This window comes from Sciurus vulgaris (assembly GCF_902686455.1).
Source record: "Sciurus vulgaris genome assembly, chromosome: 7".
NCBI lineage: Eukaryota > Metazoa > Chordata > Mammalia > Rodentia > Sciuridae > Sciurus > Sciurus vulgaris.
The window spans coordinates 67,065,684-67,088,909 of NC_136467.1; the positions used below are offsets into that span (position 1 = coordinate 67,065,684).

Below are 23,226 nucleotides of genomic sequence, written 5' to 3' on the forward strand. Positions count from 1 at the left end.
AGTTTAAAGAGTAATTTAAAAGATCCAATTGCTTGTGTTTTGAAAGAAGAGGAAATTTGGGATGTTTGGGTTTTTGTATAGTGAACTTATCTATTAAGATAGAAAATGATAATGGAAGAATTACCAGTAAAATGACTAATTCGGGTTTGTATGTAATGGAGCTTAGTAAAAATGAGAAAAATATCTTTCTCTGAAGCATAGTATTAGGCCAATTGGAGAAATGACCAAGGCAAAAGATGTACAAGATGAGTTTGGAGTATTTTGTGACACAAGAAATCATAGAAAGTATCAAAGTTAGGTTAGAGTCATGTCAAAAGGACATAGTCAATTTGAAGGAACTTCCATTGACCAAAAAGTGAAAATTTGAGCATAAGAAAAAATAATGACTACAAACATATTTGATGTTTTAGTCCCCAAGTTCATAATACTTTTAAAAATTATTCTGGAAAGTATGGTGCTCCTCATTTTGAAAACTAAGTACAGGAAAGTAAAGACTGTATTCTGACCAAGTCATCAGTGACTACTAAAACCATTAAATGGCGGGGATCACTAAAATCAGTAGATCAGACTGACATCCCCATCACAAAAATTCAGAATATATGTGCATCTTTACTAAATGCAGTAGGAGCACTTGGTACTATCAATGAAAGATTCTTGCCAAAAAATTTAACATGAATAATTAAGCTTTTAGATACCACTGCCATTTTATAGAAAAGATAAACATAAAAAAACAAGTGACACGAGGCAGATAGAAGCAGTTAAATCCAGAAAAGGAAATTCTGTCCAACAATTTTCCTGATGTAAAAATGAATGGTCCAACAAAAACATTGGGGAATTTGTGTTAAGGATTATAGAAATCTATAAACTCTGTAGGCCTTGTTTGTATCCTAATTTGGACAAACCAATTGTTGAAAAACACATTTGGGGGATAATCCAAAATTTGAACACCCTTGATTTTCTCTGCTTTTATGGAATTTTTTTTTGTGGGGGGGGGAGTTATATGATAGTGGTATTGTAATAAAAATGTAGTTTTTGTGCTTAAGCTAATGTAAACATTTAATGAGCTGATTGGAATTTGTAGCTTTCCATTTAATGCACTAAGAAACTAATACTTATCTCTCTCTCTCTCTCTTTTTTTTTTTTTTTTTTTTACTTTTAGAATAGTTCCTTTAGTATTTCTTGGCTTCCTTTGAAAGGCCTTGTTAATAACAAGTCACCTTTATCTATGCTTGAAATGGTGAAGACTTGCTGTTGTGATAAACAAGATCCTGACCTATATAAATCCAGCAGTAGTTATACCATTTTTCTTTGCATTTTGGCAAAAGTTGTTAAGAAAGCAATGAAGAACAATGGCCTTCATCCATGGAAACAAGTCAAAGGAAGGTGTGTGCAGTATCTTTCTTTGTCAGGAATGTTTACTGATATTTTTGGAGAGTTATTATTTGTATTTTTTTAACATTAACTTGTGGTTAGATTCCTTTTTCACATTTTAAATGTTTTTCGTTACATAAGACAACAAAATGTGGAACATTCAATCCTGCCAATTTGTAATACTGAGGAACAAACTTAAAATCCATAACTTGAAGAGGGTTTCAGTTTCTTTTTTTTTTTTTTTATCTGTAATGAGACTGTTATGAATAGTGATAGAAAGTTTACCTTAAATGGTAAATTTTTGTGAGTGAAATAATTTTATTAAAGCAGTTTATTTGTGTTTTACAGAATTTATTCTAAATTCCATCAAAAAAGAATGGAAGAATTAACTGAAGTTGGTCTACAGAACTTTTTCAACCTTTTTCTACTGTTAGCAGCCGTTGCAGAGGTAGAAGATGTAGCAAGTCACGTATTAGACCTCCTCAATTTCCTCAAGCCTACCTTTATAAAATCTCAGAGAGCCCTCATTTGGAAGGGTCAGATGGCATTTCTCTTAATGTATGCTCAGAAAAATCTAGACATTGGTGTTTTGGCTGAGAAATTTTCCTGTGAGTTTCGAGAAAAAGCAAAGGCATTCTTGGTATCTAAGAATGATGAAATGATACAGAGACATACTCTCTGGACACTTCTTTCTATCTACATTGATGGTGTTCAAGAAGTATTTGAGACCAGCTATTGCTTGTGTCCTTCCCATGAAAAACTGCTTAATGATGGATTTAGTATGCTTCTACGAGCCTGTCGAGAATCTGAACTTAGGACAGTGTTCAGCTTTCTACAAGCTGTTTTGGCCAGAATCAGGTATGTTTTCCTGCAATGTACTAATTGATTTACCTGTTTGATATCATCACTGTGTTGATTTTTATATTAAAGTTCTCCTTTAATGTACTTACAAACCAAATATAAAAGGAAATATTTGTTTTACTGCTACATTGGTAGAAATCATTAGTTTTCAAACTTTTTTCAAATAATAGTTCTTAGAAAGAAAGCTCTTATGCAAACATAAAATGCAAAACTAAATTCAGAGCAGCTCTGATATAATTGTAGAATCATCCTATTAGACCTTTCTTCCCCAAGTGCTTCTTGGTAAATGATATAATTACTGAAAAGTATGTTATGGATAATCTAAGCAAGACCATGACTCAAATCTGAGGTGGCATTTTTTGAAACATTGAAGTGTATGTAATTCTGTGCCCATAAGGGAAACTGTACCATTTAAAAAAAAAAATGTAAGTTTCTTTAAATTTTTGCTATAAAGTTGTAGCCTCAAATTCTTCCTGCTGAATCCATTTGTTTTGAAATTAACATAAGTTTATTTTAACACCAATGATCTATACAAACCTTAGTATTTTCAGATGCACCTAAATTATGCAGATATGTGTTACTTAGTGTAGTCATTCTCTGCCACTGAAAAGTCATATAGAAGTTGTATATAAAAATAGGATTTTATTTAAAGCCATGTCTGAAGTTAATGACTGCTTCCTCTCCTAATATCACATTACAAAAGTAACATCTGTTTTTAGACTATTGAGTTTGGCAAAATTTCCAAATTTTCAAAATCTACCAGATTTATATATTAGTAACGATTTATTATTTTCCTCAAGTTTTCACTGCTTGTTAGGTTTTAGGTAGTTTTATATTCATCTGTTTTCATCAGTTTAAGTTGTAAAGACCTAACTAGAGTTCTTAGTGATTATTGCTTGGTTCCCCATTATAAAAATATTAAAGCAAGAATCCTAAATGCCTCAAAGTTTTGGATAGGAGGATAGATGAATAAGTAACTAATAACCAGTTTCAGAAGAAAAAAAATACTAATTCTGGATCTTCTTCCTGAAATATGTTTGTTCTTCATTTGGCAGCATTTTTTTGTCATATTCTTTGCCCAAATGCTAATCTTATTATCTTTTTTTTTTTTTAATAAATAGTAATATTTCCCTGTGCTTCCTAAGCAAATGAGAAATTTCCACATTTCTCATTCTGTTTTGGTTTGTCTATTTTTCTAATATACAAAATAAGAAGGAAGAGGAGGAAGCTGGTGTAAACCGTCCTGGTGTTGAGCAACTAGTTTCCAAAAGATTTAGGAGCATAGGAATAAGAAAGGAAGGTAGCATTATGTGTATCTAGATAAGAAGCAATCATGAAAACAGTGGCAGAATCTACTACTTTTCTACCTTTTCCATTGAAGATGGGTAAGTTTCTTTTAATCCTTCTCAACAATTATATTTTGTTCTTACATGGCTTTTAAACAAAGATTGGTATCCTACACTTTTTATTTTAATTTTTTAGTTAAGAATTTTGGACAATCTTTTTTTTTTTTTGTTAAAATTTTTTTTAGATTGTTAACATAATATATATTCATGGTTAAATGATTTTTTTTTACAAAAGAGTTATAAAGTGACAAAATTTTCTCTTCCACCTTTATTTCTTCATTTTCTAGTTCATTGGTTCTCAACTGGGGATGAGTTTGACCCTCAGGGGACACTTGACAATGCCTGGAGATATTTTTAGTTGTTACAACTAGGTGGGTACCACTGGTGTTTAGTGGATGGAGGTTAGAAATGCTGCCAAAGAATTATCAGAAGGGTTGAGGTTGAAAAATACTGTGCTAGTAGTACCCTCACAGAAGTAAAATAATTTCTTGTAGAACCTTCCAGACATTTCCCCCTATTATTCCTATGTTTAAAACAGATGCTCTTTCTTCAGAAACTCTTTTTTTTTTTTTTTTAAATAGCTTAACATTCACATTTCCCTACAGCTTTTTATGTTAGTTCATGGAGACCTACCTAATTCTTTTTAATGAATGCTTATTATTTCATTGTATAGCTGTACCAAACTTTATTTAACCAGTTCCCAATAGTGGGAATTTATATTATCGTTTATCATTTTGTAGTAACACATTTTTATTTACTATCTTTATATGCATCTCTGTGTATGTGTGGAAGTATGTGTAGATTAATCCTAAGAATGAATTGGTATGTGTGCATTTTAAATGTGAATGAATATTACCAAACTTCCTACAAAAAGAATTTGTATCAGTTTTTACTGTTTGTGATAATGTGTGAAATAGCCTCCATTTTCATTTTGTCATCATTGTGTAGAGTGTACTTAGCAAAAATGCATTCCAAAATAAAAAATATTAGTCTGTTAAAAATGTTAGTTGAAACTAATAGAAGAATGAGACCTATTTTGAAGATTAGAGAGGCTTTAAAAACAAATACAAAGAAAACAAACAAACAAACAAAAAGATGATTTTTTTTTTCTCTTTTCATGTTTATTTATTGACTTTGGTTTGTTGTAAAACTCCTAACTGGAACTTTTCTTGGTAATTCTTGCAAAGTAGTAACTAGAAACACCAGAATAATTCTTATGTTCCTGAAAGACTTACATTTTACAAATACTGTCTCCTTTCTTCATTAACACTTTCATTCCTAATTTATAGATTTTTTTTTTTTTTTTTTTTTTTTGATGCAAAAGCACGAGGCACTTTAATAACGGAGCTCCGGGCCAACACGTATCTCATGCAGGAGATAGAGGAGTTGACCCCGAGGCTCAGAAATCAGGGGTTTATATAGGAAAAGTTAGGGAGTTTAGCACGGGTACACATAATTGGCTGATTCAAACATAAGCGGGCACATGACTACATTGATTACATCAGCAAGTAGTACGTGCAAATTGACATTCCAGCAATGTGGTAGGGCAGTTTATTTTGGTTAGCAGGCGGTCAAGTTAACCTTAAAGAAAAGAAGAAGAAGGGGGAAAGTGGGTGACACCAGATGGTCCACGGCCTTGTGGAGATTGTTTATCCTCCATGGCCAGTTAGTTTTTGATGATTTGGCAGTCTTATTTTAGGCTTGTTTAGGTATGTTCAGGCCTCAAGCCTGTCCCTCTTTGTTTCTTTTCCTAAGTTCATTTGCTAGACTACAGATTCTGTGCTTTAATTATGGGCACTTAAATTTTAACTCCTTCATTCCCCTCTTCTTCTTTTAACTAATTCTAATCTTAGAATTTTATAAATCAGTATCTTATTGAACTTCTGTTTCTATATACTTTTCTCCCCAGTTATTTCCTTGGCAGAGGGACTGATATTGTTGCCTGAGCATTAATACCTGTACAGCACTTACTCTTTCCCTGATGAAGGTAACTAGGCGATTTCATGGCCTTCATTTCCTCAATTTGACCCGATCCCCTATTTCTGCACTAACTACCTGTTCTTAATTCTGGCTTCATTCCCCCCTCTAATCTTAGGAACTCCATGCTGCTGGGGAAGGAGGTCGATGACCGCTCTGGCTTCTTCGAGCTGGAAGTGGGTGGCGTGGGGCAAGCAGCTTGGAGTTCCTTTTTTTTTTTTTTTTTTTTTTTTAAATTGGGTCAATCAAGGAGTCCAAGGTAGAAGTCTGGCTGGGGAAGAGCAGGTTGTAAAATCATCTGGGGGTGGGTGCTTCTATGAGAGAAGAACAAAAAGACATGAGTACTGAAAGGAGATTAGTACAAAGTAAATGTTGCAGCATCTGAAACATGCCACTGAGTATCATGAAAATGACAGAAGTCAATCTTTCACCAGGAGGTGGAAGAACTGAGAAATTGTTCCCATAACTAGGCCTAACAAAGGCTGGAGAGGACAAGGCCCTTATTTGGGGACTTTAACATTGTCCAGGTTACCAGGAATCTAAATACAACATTTAACTCTTAATGTCATAGATGTTCCCAGAAAATATAGTTAAGCTACTTAATGTCATCTGATTTTTGTAAAATATCCCTTTATTGATATAACCTGTGTTTAGTAGAGATCTCTATACTTCTGTTACTTAGGGCTAGGTAATCATACTAGTAAACATAGGTTAAGTCTAACTGTGTAGCTTAAGAAGGTCTTAAACTGACTAAAAACTTCTGACTCTGGCATTTTCTCTTAATAGTTATCAAGCACATTTGCTGAAGAATCTTTCATTTGTAGCTTCCAGTTTTTATTCTAGTGGGCTAATACAAGTGTACATCTTAAATTACATTTAACTATTATTTCTTTTAAATGCCCAAGAATGGCTGTATTTTGGGTTTTAACTGTTTTGCTGGGTGTCTAAGATCAAGCTGGTCAAATTGACCTGGTTCCTGTCTTGTTAAAGAGTCAGCTGAGTTCCCACAGGGCTCACTCGTAGAGAACTTAAGAGCAGCTTCTTAGCTCCACCAGTGCCATTGGTTAGGCAGGGTCTTCTCGATGACATGGCTTTCCTTGAAAGCATCAGGGATGTCTCCCTTTTTCCATGACTTTCCTCTGCAGCAGATGCACTGAGTGATATTTCATCCTCTAGTCTCAACAATCTCCTTGATCAGGAGGTTGTGTGACCCAGAGTTGCAACGCTCCTTAGAGAAGTTCTCTTATTCCCTGGGTTCAGGCTGACTTTGAGGGCAAGACCCAAATATGGACTTTTGTTGACCTCTGTATTTAACTCCAATCTCTAAGTTTGATCTTAATCATCCAGCAAGCCAGTCTCACCAGTCACAAAGTAAGAGTACTGGGCTTTAACTTTAATGTTCATAGCTTTACAGTTATTTACCCCTTTATCTCACTCGAGTCTGTATTAGTACTGGAAGTTACCACTATCTGTTCTATAGGTGATGGCTTATTATCACAAGTTACCTAGGTTGTGTGTTCTTGAAGCAGCTACTTCTGCAAAACAGTAACAAGCAACAGTTTTGCAAAATGAAATTAGCAAGAGTAAAAATATATTCAGCTTGTATAATAGCTATCTTGAATTTTGACTGAGAACCACATTATATCCCCTATTTGAGATCATAGTAATTTTACCACAAAAACCAATCTTTTGACTATAACTTTAAATAAGCTGAAGTCTGACTTATTTTGGAGTCACTCTAACGTGCAGTAAGGTGGAAGGCACAGCCTTATCTCAGGTAAGGCGTGGCTCTTTACAGATCTTAAGTGTTCTAATTCTGATGTTGATCTTTGCTTCTTCCTTAAATATCATTAAGTAGTTTACATATACTGTTTCCTGAGTCTATATAAACTTTATAATTAACACAATTTAACATTGTATCTAAAACATGAATCAAAGAAAGGCTGAGAGAGCTTTTAACTTTCCTTTTGTGTGGCAAAATGCTTTCACCTTCTATTATATGAACCTTTAAACAAATCAGGCTGTCACTAACTCTTAGATATAAATTTACATTTAAATTTTTATCTCAGTGAAATAAGTAACCAATTTCACATATATCTTATTGATAATAGGTCCCATAATAGAACATTAAATGATAAAAATAAATCCCCAATAAAATGTACTCCTTAAGTTTAAAATTACCATTACAGACAAGTTTATTCTGGAGAATAGCAGCGCTTGATAAATTCCCTGCTTTAAAAACTTGTATATCTGGAAAATATGAACACATTTAATATACAACTAGTGACCATTTCACAATTACCTTGACACTTTTATCTTACCAAATTTAGTTTTTAAAGAAAAATGTAGACTCTGTAACATAGTACAATACTCTTAACAGTTGTTTAACCATAATTGTATACACCCCAATTTTTAAGACTAATTGTTCTAAAGAAAAAACTTAATGGACACAAAGTTAAGAGTAATTTAGTGTTTCAAATCCTTGTTATTTTACCATGTTATTTTACCATATAGATTAGACTTCAGTTTATATCAGAACATTAGTATTTTACCTTAGGAAAAACCTTAAATAGCTTTAACTGATTGTCTCACATACTTGTAACCAACTTAGTTACACACAAACTTGCTCAAACTTGCCCTTTACTTACACAGACTTTCTTAGCACTTACTTAGACCCTCATGTCATCACACAATCACTTTGTTACCCAAAAACATTTCCTTTTCCCTTTTACTAAATATATTTCCATACCCAGAACCTTTTATTTTCTCTTTACTTACACAGACTTTCTTAGCACTTACTTAGACCCTCATGTATTGCATCACACAAGCAGTTTCTTACCCAAAAACATTTCCTTTTTCCTTCTACTAAATATATATCCATACCCAGAACCTTTTATTTTCTCTTTCCTTTACTTACACACAGACTTTCTTAGCATTTACTTAGACCTTCATATATTGCATCACACAAGCACTTTCTTACCCCAAAACATTTCCTTTTTCCTTTTACTAAATATATTTCCATACCCAGAACCTTTTATTTTCTGTTTCCTTTCTGTCGACACCTTTTTGTTCACATTCTGAAACAACTCTCATGAAATTTCTGAATTTAGATAAATTACTCCATTTTAGCAAGATAAAATACTTTGTAGTTTATAGTACTCTAACTGAAACCAGTAAGAGGGGAGATGGTAACTCTAATTCCAAACCTAAGAGCTCCTTGGAGCTTTGCAGAACTGGAGGGGGAGCAGGGGGAAGTGGTAAGGGAGCAGATGGAACGCTCACCCTCCAGGTTGGGGTTTTACCTGTTAGGACATAACTCTTAATAACCTTGCTTTTAGTAATGACACAAAGCAATTTTAAACACTTTTTAATTTACCAACCTATGAAAACACCAATAATGTTTAAGTATGATACCCCATGGAATTTAAGGAGTTTTAAGTACTCGATGTTATTTAACAATTAGCATTTTAACTTTGTAAATTAATCAGATGTCTTACAAACATATTAGAGTAATCCCATACATGTTAACTCTAATTCACTTATTCTGCCAAAACCAAGATATCAGACAAGTGTCCTGAACAGTATTTGCTGTCTCTTTCCTGTTGAAGAAAAGTCCTAGAAACAACTGATATTAGACATTGTTTAACATCAACATTTCATTAGTTTGACCACTTAGAGACTTTCGAATTATTTTCAAAAAAAAAAATCATTAACCTAGGTATGTAGGATCAAAATTATGAGCTCAGAAATACAGCATTAAAGAAAAACAAAACAAAACAAGAATCCTAGAGAATGAGTTAGTTCTGTGTAGCAGCCCAGGAGTTTAAAACGCACCTCTTTTTTTTTTTTTTTTTCTCTCAGGTTAGTTCTCATTTATAGATTTTTTAAAGAGTGAAAAATTGGAGACTTTGTAGCTTAACTAAAATAACGGTTAAATTTCAGGGTTGGCATTCAAACTCTAACCCATTACACAATTGCTGCCTTCTTATGTTGTTGTCTTCTAATAGTTTGTAAGTAATTAAACCCACACTAATCCTATCACTACACTTTTTATAAATTGGAAGTAATTGCACGAGTGAAGTCTGCAAACTATATGCAGACCCGAAACTATTATTACTGTTCATATATTTCTGAGTGCTTTTACCTTTTGTTTTTTGCTATTAAAAAAAGATAGTTGCTTATTGATAAGGGACTTTTGATTACTTTGATTTTAGAATTTTGCAGATTTCTATTTTTTAATGAATCAGTTGGAAAAATGAATTGAGATGTGGAGGCAAGCCACAGTTTGTAATAATTTGTCTTTGATTTATTAGCACCATTGCAACCATCTAAATTTCACTTATTGCAATACAAAATGTTTTACATTTATGAATTTCTTAACTGGATCTAAATTGTTCTGTGTCTTTGCTAGTTTCTTGATCAAGGGATGATAGTACTGCTGATCTTCTGAACTAGCCTATGAAAAAAGAAACCAATGTTTATATTGTTAACATTTGGTGCCTTGTACGAATGTGTAGTTTTGGTTGTTTTATACTCTTAAGCCGTGATTGAAACCAACTGCTGTAAAAAAGAATACTAAGTCATCTACAACTTCTATTGCCAAAATTATAAAGCAAAGAGAAGTACGAAGTCAATATGTAAATAAGAGGGGTGCAGCAACATACAAGTTTTCATTAATGCTGTCATACTTTAAGCACTTCCATCCCTTATTTCTGGGGCTTGCATAGTAATTTGCACACAGATCTTCAGTGAGACTGATACACCTGACAAGCAATGAGAACTTGAGGATAAATCATGATAATATAAATTAAATTATTAATAAATAAATTTGGTAATGAGTAGAGGAAATTTTGCCAAATTTAATAGTCTTGAGAGACTTAATAAGAGTCTTAGAGTCTTAATAGTCTCTAAGGCAGATATGACCAAAACTGACTAGGGTTTTGTTTGAAGTCTTTAGGGGAAAGACCCAGAAATCATGCAGAATTGTTTACCTCGAAAAGAAAGAAGGAGGGAAAACCTTGTGCGCCCTCTTGGCCTATGGGTGCACCCTTGAATAAATTCTACTCTTATACCTCAAAAAATTAATAAATAATATAAAGAAAAAAGGAAGGGATGAGAGGAAACAAATAAGAAAAAGTTCTTTAGGTATTTGATCACAGAGGTATGTTCCTAATTTCTTAATCCAAAATCTAGATCTTCATTGAAGATCTTTTCATAGTCATCTTTTAAGTATGCTATATACTCTTGGTAAAGGCAGAAACATTTTGAATAGTTAAAAATTAAAGCTTTTTTTTTTTTTTAAGTTGAGAACTGAGCTAGATTCTTTGAATTTTGGTTTAGGTAGGGAAGATACATTACATAGATTGATGATATTTATTCCTGGCTGCATCCCTGCCAAGGAAAAGAATGAAATACTTTACTTTAGCAATCTCTTCTGTTTTCAAAATCAGGTGGGAATAAGGTACCAGACCTTGCATAAATGTGTGTGCAGGGAGTGTGTATGTGTGTGTGTGTGTGTGTGTTGAACTGGGTAATAGTTTTATAACTGTATGACAGAGAAATTATAGGTGGGAAGGAACTAAGATCACTGATTAAAGGGAGGAGAAGCAGCTCCCTCTAGGCTGTTAAGAAATAATAACTTCATATGCCACTTTCTGCTAACTGGAGCTGATGGCTCACCAGAGCATTCTTTATTGCTGATTAAGTAGCATTATGAAAATACTGACTTGGTTATGTTAACTAAATGCCTCTGCGTTTAAAACTTCGAATGTCAAGTAGTTTTAGCAGTCATCTTTAACATTTTCACATTACCTTTCTGGAATCACATTTCTGGTTCTCAGTTGCTGTTATTTGAGGTTAATATAAAAATGGCAGTCTTTCATTTGTGGAGGTAGGTTTAGCCAAAAGCTTTTCTTTAATTATATCCATTCATGCTGCTATAGTTAAGGGTCTGTCAGCATTTCCATTATAAACCTCTATTTTCAGGGTTTTATAACACAGCTATGAAAATTAGCTCTGGGCAAAAACTTGACATATAAGGCCTCATGAGATCCTCTCTCCCCCCATCTCTCTTTTTCATTTTTACCAATGTAAGGGTGAGTGATTTTAAAATGCCTTTTGGCATCTGCAAATATCATTTGGAGTTTAAAAAGAAACAATAAATTTTCAGACTTTGTACCTGTTTGTTCTAACACTTAAGGGAGGTTGTGGACTTATGAATTTAAGCCAAATGGATATTGATCAACTGACATCCTGTTTTGTATTAAACAAGAGCCTTTACTTTCAAAGAAGTCTAAATGTAGTTGAGAACTAGGCTAAAATCCTAGATGTTGAGACTAAGGCATAGTTCAGAGGGGGTGAGTACTACTTCTTTTTTTTTTTTTTGAGATGCTATAATGAAGTACAACTCCTTAAATAAGATTAAGGCTCTTTTCCCAGATTTCAAAATACACATTTTTAAATCCCTTTTTTTCTTTTCCTGTGAAGTTAGAGGATCACGTTTGTTACATATCTGTTTTGGTATTTGAGAAATTTGTGTTTGTGCATGCACACATGCACAAAACATCTGTTTATTATTCCCTTCAAATTTTCTATGCTCAGTAGCTTTATTGGCATAGTAGCATTTATTCTAAACAAAGATTTTTCTTTTCTCCTTCCTTCAGTGGAAGAGTCGGGGACTGACTAGGTAGCAAAGGAGGAAGTACAAGAACAACTATTCTCTGGAGGATCTGCTGAATTCCAAATAATTTACATGATATTTAAGGAAAAATAGAACAGATACTCTATAGCCTGAAAGTTTTTTTCTTCCTTTTGTTTTGAGTGTTAGTACAAATGGGTTATAGATCTTAATTTGAAAAATAGTTCACTACAAATTTGAAACTAGATGTCATTTTTAAAATAATCAAATGTGTTATTTCCATGGTTTGCTTTGTATATTCCCGTTTGCCCAAAATGCACGTGCTATTTCATCATATAAAAGTCCATGCAGCTGGGTATGGTGGTGCACACTTGTAATCCAGGCAACTTGGGAGGCTGAGGCAGGAGGTTCACAAAGCAGGACCAGCCTTGGTAATTTAAGGAGACCCTGTCTAAATAATTAAAATCATAAGGACTAGGGATGTGCCTCAGAGGTAGCAGACCCATGGGTTCACTCCCCAGTGCCACCAAGAAGAAATACTCAGTGCAAATTTGGAGGCAGTGGTCTAGTAATTTGGGGGGAGGCACATGAGTAAATTCCTTGGAAAAATAAGTCACCAATTTTTATTTGAAAAACAAGGTAGAGATATGTCGCATACTAAGAATTATCCATCTGCCATGCAAGCTTTGGTTACTTCAGAGAAAACATAGGTATATCCCTAAGGGAATGTAGTATTAATCAGTATTTCAGGAATGAATAACATATAAAGAGAAAGGTTTTTTTTTTTTACATTATTAGATGTTTCATGTGTTTTACAACTATTTACATGTATTCTCTGAATAATATTTTGACCTTAGTTATTCTTCACTAGGCTATAATTTTGAGTAGTGCATTTTATGCACGTTTTATAAGTTCATGCAGTAATATATACTACTTGCTATTTAGCTTGGCAGTGTTTGTTAACTTTTTTTTTTTTGTATTTTGCTAAAACAGTGTCTTCTTTTTCATCTATGGGAATTAATATTTGATTCATTTATTTAGTCTCTAGTTCTGCTATCCAGATATGAGCTCTTTCTGAATAAGCTTAAAGTAATTTGTTTAAAATATTAAGAAAAAACTTATATGTCTAAATCTTTACTTTATTGATTAAATGATAATAATAGTGCCTACTGCACTGGGCTATTTTAAGGATTAAATGTGATAATAAATATGAAGGGGGTTAGTAAGCATTTGATAAATGTTGGTTAATGCTACCGTTATCCTTACTATGATTTTTAAAATAACCTATCTTATAATCATTTATCATACACTTTATGTTTGACACTTTCAATGGATTTGTGTGTCTTGAATGGTTCTTTGCTCATTCCTATTACACTGCCATTATAATATATATATATATATTTTTTTAAATGCTTAATGAGTCATAGTTTTTAAGAACAAAATCAGGATTGTACCATTTACATCAGGTACCTAGAGTAGTCAGATTCAGAGACAGAAAGTAGAATGGAGATTTGGAGGACTGGGGGTGAGGGGAGTGGAGGTAACATGCTTAATGGGTAGAGTCTCCTTAATTTTGCAAGATCAAAGAATTGGAGAGATGGTGGTGATGTTACGACTGCACGACAATGTGAATATATTTAAAGTCACTACAATGTACACTTTAAAAAATGGTTAGGAAGGAAAATTTTATGCTATATATATTTTACCACAATAAAAAAAATTGAAATAAAAAAATCAGAATTGTAGGGAACATGAGCATTTCCTCATTATAATGGGCCTATTGAAATTTGGGTTTCACCATTCTTAAGAGCTGCTATAGAAAAAGAAGTAAATTTTTAAGTAAGACAATTATAACATTTGTCGACTGTCTTGATTTTTTTTTTTTTTTAAATGTCTTCTTTGGGAGACCCATTTCATCATTCTTTTTTATTCTCACAGCTGTCATTACCGCTGTTGTGTAGAACATTATAAAGCTTTCCTCAGTCTCTTTGCCTTCAGTGCCTTTCCTTCTCAAACCGTCTCATTTTCTTCAACAGCTTTATTGATATAGTTCATATATCTTACGTTTTATTTACTAGCTTTATTAAGATATAATCCATGTAACTTACAATTAATTGGTTTTATTATATTCAGAGTTATAAAGGCATCACAATTTTAAAACACTTCCTCATCTCCAAGATAAACACTATACACATTAGCAGTCACTCACCGTTTTTTTCACATCCAATACCACATCTTTTACAGTCACTACTTTCTGTTTTTTCAGATTTACATATTCTGGACCTTGCATTTAAATAGAATTATGCAGAACGTCATATTTTGTGACTAATCCCTTTCACCTAATGTTCGCCAGATTAATCTGAGTTTACAGCATATACCAGTACTCCATTCCTTTTTACTGCCAAATAATACTCCATCATATTGATATGCCACATTTTATTTGCCTGTTCATCAATTGCTGGATATATGGGTTTCTACTTTTTGACTATAGTGAGTAATGTTACTACGAATATGCCTGTAAATGTTTTGTGTAGACATTTTTACTTTTCATATTTTTATATCTCGGAGTGAAATTGCTGGGGCATATTTTTTGAGGAAATGCCAGGCTGTTTTCATAAGCTGTACCATTTTACATTCCACCTGTAGTATGTGAGAACTACAGTGTCTCTACATCCTTATTGCTAAGTGTCTTTTTGATTGTAATGATCCTGGTGTGTATGAGGTGGTATCTCTGTGTTTTTGATGTGTAATTCTTTGGTAGCTAATGATGTGGACATATTTTTCATACACTTATTGTCCATTATGTCTTCTTTAGAGAAATCTCTATTCAGATCTTTTGCCCATTTTTATGTTGGCTTATTTATCTGTTTTTTTTTTTTTTAATTACCAAAAGTTTTTTATGTATTCTAGATACAAGCCCCACAATGTATATATGATCAATAAATATTTTCTTTTGTTTTGGGGATCCACTTTCTTACTTGCCTTTTGTAGCACAAAATTTTAAAATTTTGATCAAGCCCTGTTTATTTGTTCTTTGCTGCGTGTGCTCATTTCATACTTTCTTGACTCGTTTTTCTTCTTGGAGAACACGTCTGAATCTATCATTCTATACACATATTTTATTAAGATATTCAAAGCTATCCATAATCTGGCTTTACCTACATTTGCAACTTTTTCTTCTGATTCTTCTGATTCCCTTTTACTTTCGATAGTTTTAGTTTGGATAGCACTACTAGTTTTCAAGAAATTTCCAAGTCTTTCTTACTGTTACTTTTATTTTCCTGTCAAAATGAATTGAGGATGCAGGCCAAAGCATAGCCAGCTGGACTTGAGGACTGAATAAGCTGACATCATGCAAAAAGCACTTAGAAAAGAGTTCAATCCAGGTATGAAAGTTAACTGTTAAAATCAAAAGTTAGAAATGATCAGTGCTAGTCATAGTAGGCAGAGAGATGGGGTGTCAGAGATTGGGGGAATAAGAAACCTGCTTAGTGGTTTGAGGAACCAGAAAGCTGATTTTAGAAGTTGGTAATAAGTAGATGAGAGCTGAAGACAGAATCTAAGAACTTTGTATGGTGTGTGGGGGGGGGGCGGGGGGGGGGCGCAGACTCTACACTTGCTCTTAGTCCAAAGCTGAGAAGTGGTAGAGCCAGGATTCTAGGCACTAGACTTCTGTGTGCAGCAACTTGTGCTTTTTGCCTCTGCTTCTTAAAATCCTAGAAATGCCCTATAGTTCCTACTGTCAAAGTGCAGCTGGAGTTTAGGGTCAATTAACCTGTGTTCCAGTCACCCTTCCCCTACTTACTAATAGTGCAATCTTAGGAAATTAAACTTTTCTAAGTTTCAGCTATATCTTTGTAAAATACCTACCTCATAGCATTTCTGAGAACATCTACTTAGATTTCTGTAATGCAATAGGGTAGTCACTAGTTATGTGAGATCATTTAAATTCATGTATATAAACAAAATTTCCATTTCATTGCACTAGTAGTAGTATCATGTCCCCAATAGCTAGTGGCTGCTGTAGTGGAGAACCGAAAAATTGTTGAACAGCAGTACCTATTCCAAACATGGACCATAATAAACTTTTAATAGATTCTATACATGGTGATTTTGTGTTAATCTTGTTTCACTTTTTTTTTTTTTTTTTTTTTTTTTTTTTTTTTTATGGTGCTAGGGATTGAACCCAGGGTCTTGTGCACATGAGGCAAGCACTTTACCAACTGAGCTATATCCCCAGCCCTTGTTTCACTTTTTATGAGAACAATATTATCCTTCATTCCAAGCTTCTCTGAAATGTATGCTTGTCCATGTGTCTCCAATCTTAATCTCAATTAATACTTTTAACTCTGTATGTTCTTTATTGCTTTCTACTTTGTGTTGTAATTATGTTCTGCAGAGAATGTACTCATGCAAAAAGAAATTCAACAAATAAATTTCAGTGCTTTTTAGGATAGTGGGCATTATTATAGGCACTTGAGCTATATCAGTGATTCAATCAAATTAAGTCTATATGTATACACTCATGTATTTATTACATGAAAGACTAAGAAAATAGAAAGGAGAAACCTAGGCATTTATTCAAACCCTCACCCTTTTTTTTTTTAACATTCCATATTTTACTGTTTCAGTCATCAGTATTACTTGGTAATGATTTATATTTATTCCTAAATATTATCTGCTTATACAAACATCCCATCAGTGTCCACATCATAGTAGATAACAGTATTTGTGCAGTCAGGATATGGACTTAATGTTTAATCTAAATTTCATCTCTCTGCTTATTATCTCCTGAGCATCCATGAGCAGATGCTAGGATACTAGGAGATCCATTCTTGCCAATTAATGAAAAAGTGTTTGGTGTTATTAAAAAGCAAAACCCAGTGTACCTACTTCAGTTTTATTTTTCCAATCCAATAGTTAGCATCCAGACTATTCTACTGAAATATGGAACCACATGCAACATGTGGGCCTTTGAGCTTTTACCTTGCTTTTGGAAGACTGGAGAGCCACTCCAATGAGGCTGATCCACAGGAACCTTCTGAGGGGTCTAAAAGTAGAGGTTTTCTGTATTGAGATTAAATTGAGAGCAAGGTATTTGGAAAAGGAAACTGAGAAAATAGAGTGAAGGAAATAAGAAAATAATTTAAGAAAATTTCCCAGAACTGAAATTCTGCATTGAAAGGGCCTATTGAGTGATACTATCCATAATGTAAGGAAATAGACTCACAGCAGGACCCATATATGAAATTCAGAATACTGGGTACAAAGAAAAGATCCCAAGTGGTCCATGGATTTTCCCCATCCTTATTACTCTTCAGTACTTTTGCATTTGCTGTGCCCTTGGTCTTATACTGTCCAGTTATAAACTAGTTCATGTTTAATATCAAAGCCCAATTTCCAACAATTATAAAAAATTTTATAGTGGTTGAATGGATCTTTATATTAGATTCCTTTTTTTCAAGATTACTCCTACTTTCAAGAAGTTGATGAATGGGCCTTTATATATTTTTTGATTGTTAGTTGTTACCAAATTTTCAAGTTACCAAAAATTTGATTTTTCTGTCATAAAATCTAGGAAAACCTACCTTTCATGATTATATAGGAAAAAGAAGGAAGAAAAGAATGGAGAAAGAACACTGAAACAGAATATGGGGTGAAGAACATTGGATAAAAGGACAGGAACAAAAGAAATATACTTTATAAAGAAAACACTTCATTCTTGTGAAAGTGACTCAACTCAGTTGTTAGGGAATAAAAGTGTCATGATTATTTTCTGTACCAAGCACTGGAATATTTCTCTTTAGCCAATGGTAACAAATCAAAAGATGTTGGGGTGAGGTGAAAGCTACTCTTCCCAATCTTATTTATGCTGCTGTGGTTCCTTGTCTGAACCCTATGGTTCACTACAGGTTTTAGACCACCCAGATCTTTGAAGCTGTAGATGAGATTCAGCAATGAACTTGTAGGAAGGCCTCACTCCTGTGCTCTTTCATGGCACCACACAGTGCTGTCTCTTAAACCAAAAACATGTTGCTATAATAAATATACTGAAGGCTGATAAATCTCTCCTGTGACAGGTTTGCTAAAGTTAACTCTTCTCCAACTATAAAATAGGTAAAAACACCTGAAATTGTGACCTAAGTAAGGAGACCAAATCTAAAGAAATTTAATGAGATGAACTGGCCTTGTGACTTTGGGTCATAAAAGAGAAATATTCAGAGAAAGCAAATAAAATTTAAGCATTTATGTCCAATAAGTGTAATACAATACCTTGAGGTTATGTTTGGTTTTTAATGATGTGACATGTCAGTGAGGGAAGGAAACCAATCTCTTAATTATTACCATAATTAATTATTTTGATTAATAAAATCTCAGAATGCACCACAGTCAATTTATTATAGTTTTAAAATATCCCTAACTGTTCTCACCATCTTCTGGTATTACCCTAAAGCTATTTTCTTCAACATGTGCTTTGTAGAAAACATTAGAGTATACTTTTGTTTTATGACACAAATTTACTTTTGCCACCATATTGTCTATAAAGAACAACCTTACCTTTCCCCATCTGCCTTGTGCAGAAAGGTAATTGTTCTTTTTCAATTTTATTTACTTATATTTTAACAAAATTGAGAACAAACAAGGAGTGAAATGAGCATCAGAAACTCTTAATTTCAATTGTTTCTTCTTTACCTTACAAGATATATATTTTTCTCTCTTTAGGATATCTCTTGTCAGATTTAAGGCTTATTTAAAATGAAAAGAAAGCTGGAGCAATTTTCTTTATTCCATTTCAGTCTCCTAAGGCCTATTTCCCCCTGGTGAGCTCATAGCAACAGGGGGGTTTAAGGGAATTCAGCTTTCTGCAAATTAATGTCTCACATCATGAAAATTCAGGACTTTTTTTTTTTTTTTATCTTGAAAAGTAATACAGTGAGTGCGAGTATTATTTCTTGCCAGCGGGTGGAAGATGAATGATTTTGTCACAGTTTTACTGCTTGATGAGCAGTGTCCTGAGGGTCAGGCTTAAGTCTGTGTCACTATGCTGCTCATTACTCTTGAGCTAAATAAGGGCTGATTGGATCTAAATTGCCTAGCACATGGGCCACAGATGAGCTCAGTGAGCAGGGGATGACCTGCTATTCAGTCTGGGAGTAACCCCGGTGTGCAAATGCAGCATTAGAACACCGTGGGAGAATGAGAGGCTACCGGCTGCTGCCAGCGAAAGAAATCGAAATGTAAAAACTCTTTGATGCTGTGATGTTAGAATTTGAAATGTAGGAAGTGACAGGTTGATGGTACTTATCAGCTTTGGCTGGATTAGAGAACAGTGTCATCTTGCTTATATAATGACAGAAGAATGAAGCCAGCAGCTAACTACTGTGCAAAGTAGAGCCACTGCTGTTGCCACAGCCAGTCATTGCTGCCTCCTACTGGCAGTTTTCCTGTAAACCAGTAAAATACAATGAAGAAAAGAGTCTCCTCTCTTGGTTTCCAAGAATATGAGTCGCTTTGGTGGTGAAAATCTGCTGATGGAAGAATGCAAAAATGACAGGGGCAGGTATTTTTGAGCATACTTAATATTAAACTAGGTAAAAGGCATCCTTAAAAGGATATTGGTTGTTCCAAAATCTTCTGGAGCAACAAGGGTTAATCCATTTATAAAGTGAAACAACTGAGGGCAAGAAACCCCTGTATACCCTTCATGCAATATTGTCCTTTCAGGGGGCCTCAGGTGGGTGGGTTGATCTCTCAATTATGTATTTTTATCAATAACAGCACTTTACTAACAGCTTATCTTCAGAATCTAACAGTAGACTACCAACCATAGTGTCAGCACAGTTTGAAATGCACCTGATAAAGATACAAAGTAAAAAAAGAAGTCCCCGATTATGTAGTTTATGCTGCATAAATCACTCCCTTAGGGTGGAGGTTGGGTGGAAGACAGATGTTTCTCTTACAAATCAAATGGTTTGAAAAAGCAAAAATCAGCAAAATCCTACAATATAAGACCTTGTTTCATTTTGTTCCTAAAACTATAATATTATTTTTAAAAAATCAGCATTAGACTCCTTGTATATTTCTATTGTTAAATGTAGATGAATTTTTTAAAAGTTACTTATGCTGAGAGAACTGCTCTTGATATTTTATGTTATAATCTTTCATACCTTTCCTATTCATACATTTTTTAACCCAAAATGAGATTAAATGCTCTTCGGCCCTTTTTTTGTTTCCTTCCTATATTACCAACTTTCCATATCAATAGCATTTACAATATTTTTGGTGTCTTCATAATATTCCATTATATGGATATACCGTGGTTTACTTGACCATTTCTTATTTGTGAAATTTAATGCTTTGTTCAGTGTTTACCATTATGGGAAGCTGTTGTGGATGTGCTTCTGTCTGGGCAGGTTCTCTGGTCTTATGTAACTACTGCACAAATTCAAGGGTGACAGGCATAACACTGTAAAGGAGGCTTTGATTTTCACAGACTTCGCTGGTTATATGTAAAAAGCATTGTTTGAATAATTCGATTTAAAATATAAAAACTTAGCTGTAATTCTAAAAAATGATATGGAAGCCATAGTTCAATTATATTCAAGATTTAAGCATATTGCTTACATAAGTAACTATATACATCCTACAAAAGAACATTTTTACCTAGAAAATTTTAGACTAGAAAAGATGTTTTTATTTTTTCATCTTTTTTTAATAATAAAATGTAATTTGATATGTTAAAATAACAAATATTAAGCTATGGAGTCTATGGTTAAAAAAAAAGAAAAAGAGTTTATAAATTAACTTTCATTTCTTAGAATTAATTTTATTCTGCCCTTGCCAGGTTAGGTGGCTTTAAGCATTTTTTTCTTTCTATAAATATCAAATATCAAATAATAATGTTTTTAATATAACTTCTAAGGCATTTGAAAGCTCTAGAGAGTTTTTAATGCTTCTCTTTTATATTCTTATTACCAAAATTTATGTATCTTTGCAAAAAAAATGTAAATAATATAGAATTGTATTATAGAAAATCAAAGTCATTCTGTTTCTAAACCTCTGTTCCACAAAGGGATCCACTGTTAATACTTAGGAAAACATTCTTCTAAACTTCTGTTATTTCTCCTTTTATACCACTGACTTCTTCACCATCTCTTTTACTTTGAAGGAGAGGAGAGAATCAAGATTAGAACTATACTATGGACATTTCTACGACTTTACTTTTTACCCTAAAAAAAGATATCAGAAACACATATACACTCATACATTATTTAAGGATACATATCATATTTCATTGTATCAACTTTCACTTTCTTAACCCAGTGAACATTCAGGAGCTATCCATTGTTTTTAACTCAGGTTCTGGTACCTGAGTTTTCAAGATCCTAGTTGCCTGAAAATTTGGATTTAGCTTATTTAACAGGATTTTAACTACAATTCAAGATTGCAAGTTATTAATATATCCAGTGTCAAAGCCAGTGAAGTATATTTCCACTCCAGTCAGTTAATGCTAGACTATTCTTTTGCTTATAGTGGAAAATAGCATTGCTTTATTTTTGAAAAGCTTGCAAATGTGAGTTTGAATTCTATCTCTGAGACTTTTTAAAATCTTCAGCAAGTTATATAACTTCTTTGAACTTCAATTTTCCTAATCTGTAAAATGTTTATACCTACCTATTGAAGAGCTGGTTTGAAGAATAAAAGAGATAATACCTGGGGCTGAGGATGTGGCTCAGTGGTGGAGTGAGCCTACCTTAGTATGTATAAGACCTTACCCTAGGTAAGATTCCCAGCTACACACAAAAAAGGGGGGACAGATAATACCTATCAAGGGTCTTACAGAATACGAAATGATCATTGTTTTATTATCATTACTGTTTGCCATTGATTTCAGAGAAGTGAAATGAAAGAACACATATTATAAGTAATTTTTAGAGTTTTCCACTCCGAGTTAAGATTTTTAGAGCTCCATTCTGAATCACTTCTGTGATATTCCTTCAATAGAATACTATTTATGCTTTAAATAAATGCATAAATTACCTATAGTTCACATCTCTCTGTTTATATTTCTTAGGGTATAAGAGAGAATTTTGCTTTGTTAATTTTGTGCTTTGATATGAAACAGAAATGACTATTTTTCAGTCAACACAATGTTTTTTGAGTGCCCATCAAGTACCTGCTATGGCAGACTTGGGGTTGATATCAGAGAAAGCAGAGATGTATAAAATCAAACTGCTAGTCTCAGGTGCCCCACAGCATAGTGAGGCAGACATAAACAAATAATGAAAGACGCTGATTGATAGAATAATAGACAAATATTGAACAAACCATTCTTAAAACTCCTCTATATCACACAATTTTCTCTGAATCACTCCATATAAATAAAGGATGTGATTGTGTAGCAGTAAGTCAGGTGTGCTATATCGCGTAGTTGATTGGTGGTACATATTAGAAGGGAGTATTACAAGTCTATAGAAGCATGGGCTTATGTAGATTGCAGTTCAAAAAATTTTTAAAATTGTTTTCTGACATCTTCCACATATTTCACTAATGATAAAAATAATTAACTTAGCTACTTGTCCATGTATTGAAAATCTTTAGTGAAAAAAAATCTTTAGTGAATTATTGTTATAGCACTTTGTAGTTGACATACTTTTTCACATTTCTTCTGAACTCTGTTTGTTTTTCTTCTATTTCCATTCTCTAACACCCTAATGTTCTTTTTTTTTTTTTTTAAATATAAATTCTTACTCTTTTGAGGATGGTGTACTTGGATATTTCAATATGAAAAAACAATTCAAAACCAATATAGCATTCTTTATGCTTTTGAAAAAGTATATAAATACCACTGGACCAGAAATATTGCCTACACTGAGCAACTTATTTTCTTATGTTCACTTTATGCCTTTGAGACATATTATTAGAGGAAGTGTATATCAAGGAAGTGAAGGATTAAGCCAAGATCAAGAAATACTTTGAGTTCAGGAAATGGAGTGTCCAGCACAGAAAAATGAAGGAACAGGAAGACAGTGG

General features: G+C 33.4%; 1 protein-coding gene across 2 annotated transcripts in view; it reads left to right on the forward strand.

Moving 5' to 3' along the window:
- Nucleotides 1–23,226, forward strand: part of MMS22L (MMS22 like, DNA repair protein) — a 137,681-nt gene that overhangs the window by 39,519 nt on the left and 74,936 nt on the right. For both annotated transcript variants that reach the window (XM_079147122.1, XM_079147123.1), the window contains 2 exons: nt 1,160–1,383; nt 1,720–2,229. In XM_079147122.1, coding sequence (XP_079003248.1) covers nt 1,160–1,383; nt 1,720–2,229 — 734 coding nt within the window. The remainder of the gene's footprint in view (nt 1–1,159; nt 1,384–1,719; nt 2,230–23,226) is intronic.